Source organism: Cheilinus undulatus, linkage group 15 (assembly GCF_018320785.1).
Source record: "Cheilinus undulatus linkage group 15, ASM1832078v1, whole genome shotgun sequence".
Classification (NCBI taxonomy): Eukaryota; Metazoa; Chordata; class Actinopteri; order Labriformes; family Labridae; genus Cheilinus; species Cheilinus undulatus.
In genome coordinates this window covers 38,032,123-38,047,124 of record NC_054879.1, presented here as the reverse complement: position 1 = coordinate 38,047,124, position 15,002 = coordinate 38,032,123, and the positions used below count along the sequence as shown (strand labels likewise).

Here is a 15,002-nt window from a genome sequence, read left to right as displayed (position 1 = left end):
AATTTTAAGTTCAGCACTTTAAGATCTTTTGTCTCTGCTGCTCTCATGTTTTCTGTTTTTATTTGTTCGTTTCAGATACAAAGACCTCGTGATCCCAACTCTGGGAGACAAGAAAAAACTGTCAACAGAAGAGAGATGTCGCTCAGTCCTGCAACAGTCCAAACTCCAGGGATGGCAGGTGTGTTTCTGTGTCTTGCCTCTTTTTCTGTCTTCATCAATAACAAAAGATTTGCCAAATGTCTTAATCCCTGACCCTGGTTCTGAAAGATCCCATGGAATCTTTGACAGCTCGTTCCAGCTGTCTCACCTCATCATCATTCACCTCACACCCACACAAACAGCAGCAGCATGGACCCCTCTCCCCTCCCTCTATGATCTGTCTGCCAGACTGCTGTTGTGTCTGAGTGTGTGACCTCACAGGTCACATCAACTCCCGCCTCGCACACGCACACACACTCCTCCACAATGCCCAGCAGACACCTTTTTCACACATACACAACCTCTACAAGTAGCGTGTGGTGGAATGAATAGTGTCTGTGGAAGTTTGTGGCCCCCACTGTTCTGTGCACCTGGTATAGAGTGACCCCAGTGGGCCCTGCCTAATACCCACTAAGCCCAGGAAGTGAAAGCATTGTCTCCATGCAAACTCCACACCCTGCCCACACTCCACACCCACATCTATTATACATATCCCATCCCTCAAACAGCAAGTCACACTCCTCTGAGATTTCCAAGAGAAGACAACATCATTGGTCTGCTGGACTCTCAGAATATGATTAGAATTCCATTTTAGAGCATTGCTTTTGCATCTCATCCCAGTATGTTGTTGTGTTTGTAGATGGGCACCAGTAAAGTGTTTCTGAGATACTGGCAGGCAGATCAGCTCAACGACCGCTGCTACCAGCTTCATAGAAAGATCATCACCTGCCAGAAAGGTAATGTCAGAATGAATTCATAAATCCCACATATATGGGTCAGATACCTCGAATGTTGTCTTCTTCTCCTCCTTTTCTCTTTTCCCCGCCTCTCTTAGTGGTGCGTGGTTGGCTGGCCAGACAGCGTGTACATCGCAGGTTGTCGCTGCAGCATAAAGAAGAGTGCAGTGTGCAGCGTTTCCTGCAGGGGGCAGAAGACATGGGGCTTCGAACCTATGACCAGCTGGTCATCCAAAACGCATCTGACATCGCAAGAGAGAGTGATCGCCTGCGCTGCCATGGAAGCAGTTTCCTTAATACCCTTTGTAACAGTCCACCGCTTGGGGAGAGGCCTGAACCAGTGGGCAAAGAGGAGGATCAGCCTGTCAGGAGGTAAACTAGCAAATACCTTCAGAAATCCGAGGCAAGGCTACATGAGTATAAGTACTGAGGATATAAAATTATCCTTCAGTCCTGTATCCTCTTTCTGACTTTATTAGGTCTAGTTCTTGTCACATGCCCTGTTTTTTAAAGTTAGTTTTGTTTTGAAGGTACACAATGACACTGCTTTTTTAAGTTCTTATTATTGCATCAAACCCAAATGCATTCTCACTTTACTAGAGCTTTTTTTAATCAGGTTAAGGCAATTAATTCAAATAAAGGTGAAAACCTCATAGAGGCTGCAGGATTATTAAAACTTGAAATTAAACAATCTACAGTTGCTGTCATTCACAGGATTTATGAGGCTAAGAAGGTATTATTAGCCTTAATAATTGTGTTTTGTGTATAATTGTGTGTATGTGTGCTGCACATGTGAGCCTGTGTGTTCTTGTACTTGTGATTAATGATGTTATTGTATCCCTTTACGCTCTGGGCTTTTAATTGTTAGTTTCATGATGGATAGTCAGATAATGAGTGCTGTTATCAGATTGTGTTAGTATTGTGTTCCTCCTATGGAACGCTATCCTTATCTCTGCATCACCTCTTTCTAATGTAACTTGTGACGCCTGGAGAATATGGAATTACCCTTGAGAGCTAGGGAAGAAATGGTTTAGATGCTCGTTAGAGAAGATACCAAATTAATGAAAAGCCACGTTCATAATATTTGAAATAAACAGTCTTGTGAATTGTTCATGCATTTAAGCACAAATAAACCTATATGTTTTTGTAGATGATATATTTTCCTCTCCCCATAGTTTCATGCGGTATAGATCAGTTTCTTTTATCCAGATCATCTTTTCTGCTTTGCTTAGAGACCATTATCATAATGATGTTAATTATATCTAGGGCATTGTTATTTCAACATGAAAATTCATTGCAAAACTTTGGATACAATGCAATATATTTGAAGAGAATGAGGATTTTAAAGAATTTATTTCTTACACCGTAGGTTTCCCAGGTATGAAAACAGTTCTTTTTCTGCTTGTGCTAGTAGGTTGCTCAGGCTGTACTCAGGTTAACCGGTGCCAGTTCAGTTTTAATGATTGTTTTCAGGCACATGCTGCTGATACAAGTATTGGGTAAAACATACGGATCAGCAGGTAGAAGTGGAAATACATGGTCCTGAATTTTTGTTGATATTTAATTATTCATTTTAGCTGATTCAGATATTAATACCAATATGTAAAAGTAGTTTAGACCTAAGATGTAGGTCCTTAAAAGCCACGTGAGAGTCAAGGATGAGCAAACAATTAGACTTCAATCCTCAGAGCATATTTTAAGGTTAACTAATGTGGATGAACAAAGAAAAAGACCTGGCCAACAAAGGTCTGACTATTCAGATAGTTTGTTTAAAAAAATATGTATATATGCAGATACTGATAATATTGTGCATCCCTAATAAAAGTTGTCACTTTAAGATAATTTCTTTACATAATCCGATTCAATGGTTGCCAACTGGTCTAGCCTCAGGACCCATTACCACCTCCTTAATGAGACATCATAACCCCAATTTCCCCCAAAAATGTGGTCAATCAAATTTATTTAATGAAAAATGTTTCAGTGCAGCTTGGACCTTAGAACATGTTTAAAAGTTCATCAAGACCTGAGAGGATATGCATGCATACATTTTATTATATGACATTTTCCAATAACACGTTTTTCTATTTCTGGAGATCTTGAGAAATTAGCAAAGCCTTCTTTCTCTCCCTTTGTTATGATAAAGAAAGCTTCTTTATTCTGATATAATGACATAAAATAAGTCCACATCCCAACAAAACAACTGTAATTTATTATCATGGCAAAACAAAGAGGAAATATATGGATGTTTTTGTTTGCTCAGGGTTTCCAGACTTTTAACTACAATCTTTTTCCAGGCATTCACAACCCACTGACAACAGCCCTGCAACCCACTTTTTGACCCTGATCCGCAGTTGTAGAACCTCTGATATGAATATTAAACAAAGCAATCAAGAATCCTACAAAATTATAATAATATAAATCTTCAAATGACAATGCATACCCCAGAAAGAAAATATATGAGTATCAGATTTGGCCAACATTGTTTATCCCTGCTTGTATGTATTATTAAATTATTTCAAGTTCATTTGAAATATATGACTATAAAAGTGTTAAATCTCAGCACTGTGCAAAGCTGCATAGGAAATTCTTTATGTTTTTAAAATAGAGTTTTAACATTAGGATAAAGGTGCATGTTGAAAGATGAAACAAGATACCCTCACGTGATTTCTGCATCCTCTATGTGTCCTTGTGGATGTAACATCTGCTGCTGGGGGCATGAGCACAGGGGGGCTTCATGTAGGAGGAGGCTGTCAGTAGATGCACTGTGAGAGGAGCTGTGGTTGCCGTGTCGTAGAGGGGATTAAAAAGGCAAATACACACTTCCACAAAAACACACTCACATGCACCCAACATTTAAATTCACCTAATTTCCCTGCAGGTTTTTTAAACGCTGTCCCTCCATCTACTACACATACACTCAGCCACCCCCAGCCAGCCTCATGGAGCAGATGGCTCAGGCAGATTAGCGAAGGAAATATCAAACTGGATGTTATCAAATTACTGCAAGCAGATTAGATTTAAAGCATAATCTCTTTGGTCTTTATCCTTCAATTGGCCTCCTTAGCTCATATTTGTGGGATGACAGTTGATTCAGGCATACATTGAATCTAAGTATGCTGATGATATAAATGATATAATTAAGTCAATCTGGATCAGAAAAGTATTGGATGGAAAAAGTTGTGCTTGTAGCTTAATCTGCTTGGTTTAAAATGTTTGAGGCTAGCACAAAAGATGACTACTTTTTTTTTTAAATTGTCTGAGTATGTGTTGTTCTTGCAAATTGTAGGGGTCCGGAGAAAAGTGGGAAAACCCACGATGGTCCTGTCAACGGTGGAGGCAGACTTATTCGTCACTTTCGCTCTAGCTCAGTACCCACTCCCCTGGCCATGGAGAACATGGTCCTATCCTCTGCCAATCAAACCATTAAACCAGCCCTGCAGCAGGTCACACATACTAATGATGACGGGACAGGAGGAGGAAGCCTTTCCTCCCCCCGGAAGCAGCCTCCCCCAAAACCAAAGAGGGACCCCAACACTCGTCTGAGTGCATCCTATGAAGCAGTTAGTGCAGGGTTGGTGATGGCAGCCAAAGAGTGCCCCACTCCAGAGGGATATGGTTCACCAGCTGGAAGCCCTCCTAAATCCCAGCTGTCTCCCACAGACCCAGCAGGTAAATCACCTCTACTGCTCTTTGGGAGATACAGCAGATGGTGTTTTTTGTGAGTGTGTCATTGCTTTTTCCTAATTCCTTGGCTTTCTCTGTATCTAATTGCTTCTGCAGCCTTGTGTAAGCCCCGCCCGCACAGCGATGACTACACAACCATGAGGAAGGTGCCACCCCCTAAACCTAAACGCAGTCCCAACACTAAGCTGACCGGCTCGTATGAGGAGATCAATGCTGTAGCACCACAACTCCACCAGCTGCGTCCTGCTGATGTGAAGCTGGCCTTGCTGTCCCGTGCTGGAGGGTTTGGAGGGTTTGGCGGTTTGATGCAGAGAGCGGCCTCTATTGATGCTCCGCAAGGGGTAGGACTGAGCCTGTTCCAGGGCCAAGATGAGGAGGATGTGTACATAGAGATGTTGGGCTCCCAGCAGCGAGCTCGGAGCCTCCAGGAGCCCCCTGACAGTCCTGAGCTCACAGACTCAGAGGCTGTCTATGAGGAGATGAAGTATTTCCCTAATGAAGATGGTGGAGCTCAGACTGCTGTAGTGACCAGAGCAGCCAAACTGGAGGCTTTAGGTTTGGGTCTGGTGGGTTTAGGGACCTCTCCTCCTCAGAGCGGGGAAACCAAACGGGTGTCAGCAGGAGTGACTGCTGCCACTGAAACTACACATACACAGAGCACTTTTAACAGCGCAGCTCCTAAAACCCCACATGGCAAAGATGGCGGCTGTGAGATCCCCGCTCCCTTCCCCAACCTGCTTCCCCACCGTCCCCCTCTCCTGGTGTTCCCCCCCTCCCCTGTCACCTGCTCCCCTGCCTCAGACGAGTCCCCTCTCACCCCATTAGAGGTGAAGAAGCTACCTGTGTTTGAAACGAATCTCAACTATGCCACTGGCCCTGACAGCCCTCTTTCCCCGCAGTATGCCCGCCAAAGGGCTGACTCTTCCCCTAGCCTCACTGTCCTCATGCCAGAGAAAAAATCCACACCTCCACTCACCCCTCCACCACCTCCCCCTCCCCCCAATAACCCTCCTCCTCCCTACAGACCCCCTTCACACTTCCCCTTCCCGCCTGAGGCCAGCTTCCTGGCTCTGACTCGAGCAGCATCTGTCACAGGAAGCTCCGACACCCCTAAAACCTCCTCCTCTCAAAGGGCAGGTGGGGAGCCACTGGGGAAGCCTCCTCCTTACTCCCCGGTGAAGATGTCTCGTCCTGAGCCTCGGAGGGCTCACTCGTGCTCCTCCTCTCCCCTGTTGTTCAACCCCGCTAATGGCAGACCCCTAACCAGTCCTCTGGATGAGCTCAACACCCTGTTTAGCTCTGGACGGAGCCTGCTGAGGAAGTCCACATCAGGGCGAAAGATGAGGGATGGAGGTATGTTAGTAAGACTTACACACCCATGCATCCACAACACAGCCAAAACAATCTTCTTCTGTAATACACTTTATTATAAACATCTAAATGTTTGTTGTAAACTTTGGTAACAAAAAAGGATGTCACAGAAAGAGAGTTCCAACCTTTTTTTTTCACTCTGATAGATCTCTAAAACAGACTGGGTGTTTACAGTTAATAATTTGTAGACCAATTTTGTATAAAGTCAAACCATTATCTTTTTTTTACCTGTTGATTAATATAGTCTATGAAGGGGATGGGAATTGACACCGTACTGAAATTTTTAATACTATGTACTATTCAACCCTTTGAGAAGTTGGGACTTTTGTTCAAACGTGCATGAGAAAGTGAGCCTAGGAATGGTGTATTGGGACCACTCTAAATAATAAAATACACATTTAGAGAATACTTTTTTTAAATGAAAAATTCAGGGTCCGACATTAACGGTTGCCCGAATGCCCGGGGCAACTTCAAAAAGCCAACAGGCAAGCAAAACTTGTGAGGACTTGCCCGATCGGGCAAGCACGACTCTGAGCTTTTCTGTTCATTAATTTTATTATTCTCCTCTCTCGTTTCTGTTACTACGGAGCCCCCAAGTAGCCAGATGCATTGTGTCGCTGCCTCCATTGGCTAAGCGTGTCAGCTGACGTGCAAACAGCTGCACAAACTTTAACTAACCTTTATGAAGATAAACACTGTCATCAGTAAAGTTTCGTGGTAGGTCACATCAATAAATCTGTTACCCGCATAAAGAAGACAGGCTTTAACTTCCAAATTTAAACGCTTATTGTTTTAAATCCGTTTATTATTACCTTCAGATGGGCTCGACGGAGGAGCGTGTGTAAGAGAAGAGAGCGAGGAAGTCCACCGGTGGTGCGTCTTCAGTAAACTCATTCATTGAGGTGTGCTGTCGTGTTTAATCTGAAGCTTCCCATTTCCTTGTTTTAACTTTTTCTCCGGTCACTTCCTGCCGATGCTCTCTCCCACCCAGATCTTATGACAATTATGCCGATGCGCGTCATCAATGAGCATAACTCACACGTATCACACGTGGAGATAACATCATATCTAGTGAAAGTTGTCCAAACATGGGTATTTTACTTGAACTTTAATGCACTAATGATCATAAATATTGTCAAAAGAGCAGAAATATAAAACCAAAGCTCCAAAAAAAGAGGCAGGGTGAAACGATGTGTCTGGAGAGCTGCAGGTTATAGGCAGGGCTGGTTTTAGTCATTTGGAGGCCCAGGGCAAAGACCAACATGAGGCCCCTCCCCCTTTAACTAAAGGATTAATAATGAGTGGAAAAAATTAGAAAGCATCTCTTTTATTTTAATAAAGTCACAGAACTACAGTTACGACCCCAGTGTGAGATATAAATAGCCAACCATTATTCATCATTTTCTTTGAAAAGTATCTCATTGCTCAAACTCAGCACATTCTAGTATCTTAAAAAATCTTTAGGCCAGGTGTAACTTTTATAACGCTGGTGTTGGGCCAAAGATTGGTATCTCCAAAATGATCACTTTTCAGGGAATTAAAAGTTTATAATTTATAAAAATGATATAAATATGATTTATAAAAAAAAATTAAAATCATGAAAAATTGAGATACAAGTGATGAATAAAATAAATGCTCATTATCAGTGACATATTGGTTCCTCTGACTCTATACAGACATTTGCATCCCATTAACCTCATAATTATCCACAAATCCACGGTTTTATTTCATTTCAACTACAGATTACCTGATCTATTATCTACCTTACATTCCGGGTTTGTGTCGTGGCTCTCGCTACAGTATTTTTTAGACAATGTGGGTCTTTGGTAGAATAAGGTTGAGTACCACTGGTCTAACTGTTACAGTTACTGGGTGGAACTGTGAAATAACACTTTAAAGGGGAACTATGTAGTTTTGGGGAAGACATTTTTAATCAAACAAGAAAAATCTTAGTTGATTTTCACGTGTCGGCAAAATTTCTTCAGTTTCATAATGAATTAAACAAATAAAAACATACTTGGTGCATATGTAAAAGACCCTGCCACCTCTGTAGTGTCAGTGTTTTGCTGACCTCATTTTCCTCTGAGAATAGCTGGTTCATCAGTTACGAAAGAAATATTTTTGAGTTTGTATTATTACCTTATTAGTATTGTAAATATGAAACCCCTGAATTTTAATTTCTTCAGAGAACAACCTGTGCAGCTTTCACATTCCACTGAGCTGTACAAAGTTAAGTATAATTTTCAGTGGGCTACCACATAGCTACTATATACAGTTTTCTTAAGAAAGAAGTTTTATGTATTGCTTTCCACAGTCGACAGGCACTGGATTTTAGTTCTAAGTATGTTGTGAGCAAAATGTATGCACCTGACAGCCAGAAAAAGTTCCTTCTGGACAGGGCAAGTAGGAATTTAGATGGGGCAAGTAGATTTGGGAAGCACTTGCCTTAAGCGACAAGTAGGCAAAAACCTTAACGTCAGACCCTGAAATTAAATAAAATTTTAGATAATAAAGTTTTGTGTTTATGAGAATCCAAGTACAGAATTTCAACAGTTTAATGAGTCTTAAATTGAAAAAAAAGAAAAACACAAACAGAAAATCTTGAGTTTAAAACACTGTAAATTTGCAAGAATCCAAACTTGAAAATTCAGATTTCATAAAGATGCAGATTGATGCAGAAAATAGAAAGCCCTTCACGGTGACAATATTATGTTACGTTATCACAGAATTAAAACAGATAATACATTTAAATGCATATTCTGGGTTTACAGCCCCCTTCTTCCCCTAGAATAAACCTGTGATGGCATACTAAAGTCATGTCTGAGTATAAGATTACAGGAGAAGTGTTTCTATGGAGTGTTCACTTCTTTTTTACTTAACCTGTAGTTTCAAATTTCATTCCAGGTTTGCTGATTTGTGTCATGCTGACACATATACTGATGGGAGCCTTTACAGTAAAAGCATTCAAGGAAAACCACAATTAGGGATTTTTACTGAGAAAAAATGATCAGCAATACCATATTTATCACTGATTTAACTTCAGCTGGGTACCAGCAAATTTGCTCCCCTACAGAGTCTAGGGCTGCTTCTCTGACTTTTTTTTTTATCACCACAGCCCACTTCTTGATTTGTCATGAATTTAAAACAAGCAAATCATCAGTTTAAACACATCTTTAAACAGTTGTTTGAGCTTTTTTAACAACTACATGTCGATGCAGCACTGGGCTCAAGACAAACCATATCAAACTCAGCTCAAATAAAGCCCCAGACAGGCCAACAGAGACACCGTGTAAAGCGAACACTCGCTTCATGTTGCTGTTAATACAAAACATCAAACTTAAACTGTTTAACTAACTGTTCATGCATCATGTGCAACACAACAAAAGTGTTTAAACCAGTAATGACGGTGTTGCAAAAATCCATACCCAAATCCTCCGATCCAACTCGTGTTTTTAAGTTCCTTTTCTCTTTATAACTTTGCAAAGTTGTAAATTTATGTCTTTAAAATTCAACATTTTTGAGTTTATAAACTCATCACTTTCTGTCTTTTAAACTTGAAAATGCACAGCTTTTTCAACTAAAAATTATGAGTTTGGTTTCTCGTAAATTTACCACATATTTTCCTTGAAACGTAACAGATCGTTTTCATTTCTTTATATTTTAGAGTGGCCCTGTTACGCTTTTGTATGAAGCAAATGTGCAGGACTGTGCCCTTGCCCGTTACGTTTCCTTTCTGCTGTGATGAGTTCATGCTCAGAGTGTCATCCTCTTTCTGTCAAAGGAATTAAATAGAGGTTATTGATGAGAAATAACCTCAAATTTGTGTGTATGTGAGTTTACATACATGCTCTGTGTTTGAGTGTCAGGTAGGTGGCATGCACACTACAGTCTTTCTCATAAATCGTCCTCTTTCTGCATTTAGAAACTCCTTGCATTGATTCAGACACCTGTTTTGGTCCACTGGAGGAAGCAGCCCATTTGTTACCGTCTTTGTTGTGTTGCCCTTTGGCCGCTGCAGCTGCCTTCTAACATGTTGCCTAATGAGCTAGCTTGTGTAGCCTACTTAGCATCACACTCGCTGTACTGTAAATATAGTATGTATTTTAGCTCAGTGCTCTACATGCAGAGCACATACACACTCTGTGACACTGATGCAAAGGTTGACCTTTGCAAAACAAGGCCAAACATGTTTGTCACAAATAGTCGATGGAAAGGGAGGGTCCTGGGGTCAGAGGTTTCAAACACACAAAGAGATTACTTCATGGTGCATTTATAGAAATAAATGTCTGATTTTCTAAGCATTGGCATATGAGAATAGTTAGATGCTGTCTTGTCCCAGTGTGTTTTTTTCTGACTCTCTCTTTCCTCCAAGTGTATTAGTTGTGGCTGGGTTAATAATACATGAGCAGGAGGATGATGAAGATGGACATCAAATATTTAACAGCTCACTCATGTTCTACTGAAGACAGTGTGACTGCCCGGCAGCAGTAAACGGGACGTCCTGAGCAGTTAAGAAAATGACAGTAAAGTGAAAGTATTAGCTGCCCTGGTCAGCTCTGAGTCTTAGTAAAGAGTGGATCATGTTTTTAAGGAGGAGCTTGGTTTGTGTAACACACAGTTGTGTCATTCTTCTATTATTGTAACAAGTTGAAAGGTCAAGAAGCCGAAGTCCTTATAAGAGACGGTATGAGAGTAAGTACATACACTGACGCACACACCTCACGTGACACCTTGCGCTTCGTCAGCACCTGGGCCTACGCAGGAGAAGCGCTGGCGTCATGGAAACAGTGTGTGTGACAGAGAGACCTGGAACTAGGGTTCACAACCTTGCTGTTATTTTGAGTGGGCAGAGCCAGGCGGTCTGATAGATCAGTGCATTCATAGATGCCAGTGGGCTTAACAGGATGGCCTACTTCCGTTCCCCCCTCAGCTGTTAAATGACCGACTGTGATACCTGACGCTGTGGGAGGGGCCAGAGGTTACAGTTGCTATCCCAGACATGTCTGTGAACAGCAGCTGCCTCTCCCTATCCCTCCTCCTCTTCCTCATCCTCAGGGAATGAGAAAACCACAGGAATGCCAGGGGGAAGAGGGCAGGTGGTCTTGGCAGGCTTCAGGAAATCACTGTCATGAGACACCTCATGCTTTACTGGCAGCATACAAATTTCCCAAAATTGGATAAACGTCTAATTCTCCCTCATTAAAGTCTTCTTCTACAAATCCAAACACTCATTGTGACTCATCTCTCCTCCAGTCTGCAGCCCTTTCATCCTCTGCCTTTTGCCCCCCAGAAACCCACAGACCTAACCCCTGGGACCTATAGTAGAGTTTGCTACATTTATATTTAGGCACCTTGTGACTATGGGCAGACCAGGAGGCACATATTCTCTGAGTGGGACAGCAGCTGACAAATTCCCATTCATGCTGCCATGCTTATACTCTCCAGTGGCTTACTCATTCAGTGTGTGAGCCCCCAGGAGCAGCAGCAGGGTCAGAGCCAGGTCAGGTGGAGTCACCTTCCTGGCAGACAAAGCTGATGCGTACTTCATGCAGGAATTGCATAGAATGAGTAGCATTACAACACCACAAATTAATATATGATTCGCTGATTTTGAAATAGTATAATATTAGCAGTTTTTGAATGCTGATTTCATTTTTTAAAGGAAAAAGTGATACAAACCTACCTGGCCCTTCATTGAATCATGAATTAACTGAGATTAACCACATTTTTTAGAAGGCTGATTTCAGTTTTACTTGCATCACTCAGACCTGATTACTGCCGAACCTGTTGAATAAAGAAATCCCCTAAATAGACCCAATCTGACAAAGCAAAGTAGGCTAAAAGATTTCATAAAGCAACACATTATGCAGCAATCCAAAGAAATTCAAGAACAGATGAGAAACAAAAGCACTGACATCTATCAGTCTGGAAATGGTTACAAAGACATTTCTAAGGCTGTAGGACTCCAGAGAACCACAGTGAGTCATTATCCACAAATGAAGAAAACTTGAAACAGTAGTAAACCTTCCCAGGAATGGCCAGCCTAGCAAAATTACTCCAAGAGTGCATCGACAACTCATACAGGAGGTCACAAAAGAACCCAGATGATCATCTAAAGAACTGCAGGCCTCACTTAACTCAGTTAAGGTCAGAGTTCATGATTCAACAATAAAAAGAGACTGGACAATAATAGCATCCATGGGAGAGTTCCTAGGCCCAAAACCACTGCTTAACAAAAATAACGCAACACAAGGGCTTGTCTCACAATAGACAAAAAACATCCTGATGATCCCCAAGACTGGGGAGACAAAAGTTGAACTTTCTGAACAGTGTGTATCCCGTTACATCTGAAAGATAAAATAGCATTCCATAAAAAGAACATCATACCAGTCAGTGGTGGTGGCAGTGTGATGGTCTGGAGCTACTTTGCTGCTTCAGGACCTGGACAGCTTTCCATAATTGATGGAACCATGAATTCTGCTCTCTACCAGAAATTCTGAAGGAGAATGTCTGGCCATCAGTTTGTAACCTCAAGCTCAAGCACACTGTGTTTATGAAGCAGAACAATGATCTGAAACACATCAGCAAGTCCACCTCTGAATGGCTTAGAAAAAGGTTTTGGAGTTGTGTAGTCAAAGTCCAGTCAGAAGTCTGATTGAGATGCTGTGGCATGACCTTAAACAGGCTGTTCATGCTCAAAACAAGTAGAATAGGACAAAATTCCTCCACAGCTATGTGAAAGACTTTTTGGTAGTTATCGCAAACACTTACTTTCAGCTATTGCAGCCAAGGTTGGCACACACGGTTCTTAGATTAAGGGGGCAATTGCATTTTTAACACATGGCCAGGTAGGTTTGGATTGTTTTTCTCTTCATAAATGAGATCATTACTAAAAACTGCATTTGTATTTACTTTGGTTATTTTTGTCTAACATATGAATTGATCCCGTTTAAAGTGGCATACACAAAAAAAGAAATCACGAGTGGGTGAATACTTTTTCACTGCTTATCCAGTGGGGCAACTTATATTCCAATTTTTTTTTCACTACTTGATGTTACAACAGTCTTCTTGCATTAGTTCTGATCTAAACCACAGTGTAACATTTTGCATGATGATATGTTTGTATTTGTGTTTTTCTAGGATTCAATTCCAACATAAACCTGCCAGGAAGAGAGGACTCAGGCTCTGCCCCCACGTCACCATCTCTACAGCTACAGGACAAGAACGCCAACAACCACACTCCTCATTCCTCAAGCCCAGCCCCAGTAGAGAATGGCAACCAGATTTCAAATGGTAACAGCACCACTAATCTACATTTAAAGTTAAGCCCGAAAGTGGCCAAGATACTATGTTATCCCAGTAGAAAAGGTAGAAAGTAAAGCTATCAGTCATCCTGTAGAGCACAGTCTTCTGGTAGATCTTTGAGACATTTCATGTAGATCCTTGACACTAGAATTGAACTGAGTCTAACTCCTTTACCCATTTACTTTTCAGTATGAGCATGATTGTCACTTTGGTTGAAGTATAGCACTAATGCAGAGGAGGAGGGATTAAATTAGACTTATAAAACTTTTATAACAAAGTGTAGTGATCTGTTAAGTAAGGACTTACGACCACAAAAAAGCATGAAAGAAGCCCCTAATGTTTTCAGCAGGGCCAGAGTGGTGTAATGACATTATATCCTGTAAATACTCTCATTATAAAAAAGAGAAATGTCATTCTTCAAGAGAATTTTTTGTTGCAACTGATGTGCAGTGGGTCCTTCAGTGTGTACCTGTCTGTGTGTGGGAGGACTTTTCCAGCCGATGTTTGTGCTTTGTTAAAAAGTGCTTTGATATGATGTGTTCAGGGTCGCTGGAGGATGAAAGTCACAGCAAGACAAACACAACCAGCTCCACCTCTCTGCACAGACACATGGACAGCCATCACACTCAGGTAAACACACAGACAAGCAGGAAAGACATACAAACACATTGACAGCTGCCCTGCAAAGATACAATATGTGAATGAAACATTATCACAATAACTATTGAATTTATGATTGTCATTTCTGTTTTTTGGAACCTTGTTTTCTAACGCCTAGACCTTCACTGATGTAACTGCCAGCCTGATTAAAACCTTTCACCAGCGCACATTCACCTGTTAACGCACATTTAACCACAGTAGAACACACAATAACAACACAACTTCATCAGGCTTGTATTTTGTTTTGGTTTGTTGACATTTTGAGAGGACAGGAAAGTGGCCTCCTTTGAACAACATGTATCACTCATGACATGGGAGCTTTCTCTGGCTGTGTAGACGGGTGTACAGTTACAGGATTGAATTAAACTTCCACACAAGCTCACATGTACACAGGAAAATACTCACACAAAGCGTTTTATATAGGCTGTTAAAAATGTCAGGGTGGAATTAATCATGAGTGAGGGACTTAAAATTAAGCCTGTCTATAAGGTTAATTATGCATTTTATGAAAAGATTTGAAGATGGACGATTAGCTTAATCACATTCGCCTGACAACACAAAGACACTGCTGTGATACTGTAGCAAAATCTAGGGAGGCATAAATGGACTTGCACTATGATAGCAAATCTGACTAACTTTTGATCTGTGATTTTTTGTTATTAATCAGGCATTAATTCACATGAACTCATTCTAGTCATGTCAGGTCAAACTTTTTATGCATCTTTCATACACAGGTCAACACTAGGTGCTACATATCCAATCACCAAATCTTTATTTAGTAACTGAACTAAGTTGTACCTGTTGATATATATTTGCAAATACCCCAAATATAGATTCACAAAACTTTCATCATAATACTGAAATGGCAGATGATAGCCCCAAAACAACTATCATCTATTATTGGATGACACTAAGACTATACTTTGGAGTTAGGGGTGGTAGAAATTATAAATCCCCTTGTGTCATTTGTAAGCTTTTTATGTGTATTTTTGACACTATTCTTCAGCAGTATGTTGTATAAAGAAGCTCACATCTCATCACTTGCCA

General features: G+C 41.1%; 1 protein-coding gene across 3 annotated transcripts in view; it reads left to right on the top strand.

Moving 5' to 3' along the window:
* myo16 (myosin XVI) overlaps positions 1–15,002 on the top strand; it is a 119,569-nt gene that overhangs the window by 91,742 nt on the left and 12,825 nt on the right. For all 3 annotated transcript variants that reach the window (XR_005993004.1, XM_041807525.1, XM_041807526.1), the window contains exons 28-34: positions 76–178; positions 839–935; positions 1,034–1,307; positions 4,222–4,604; positions 4,716–5,972; positions 13,131–13,283; positions 13,840–13,925. Coding sequence is in view for 2 of the 3 variants with exons in the window: in XM_041807525.1 (XP_041663459.1) it covers positions 76–178; positions 839–935; positions 1,034–1,307; positions 4,222–4,604; positions 4,716–5,972; positions 13,131–13,283; positions 13,840–13,925 (2,353 nt within the window). In the remaining variant the exon portion in view is untranslated. The remainder of the gene's footprint in view (positions 1–75; positions 179–838; positions 936–1,033; positions 1,308–4,221; positions 4,605–4,715; positions 5,973–13,130; positions 13,284–13,839; positions 13,926–15,002) is intronic.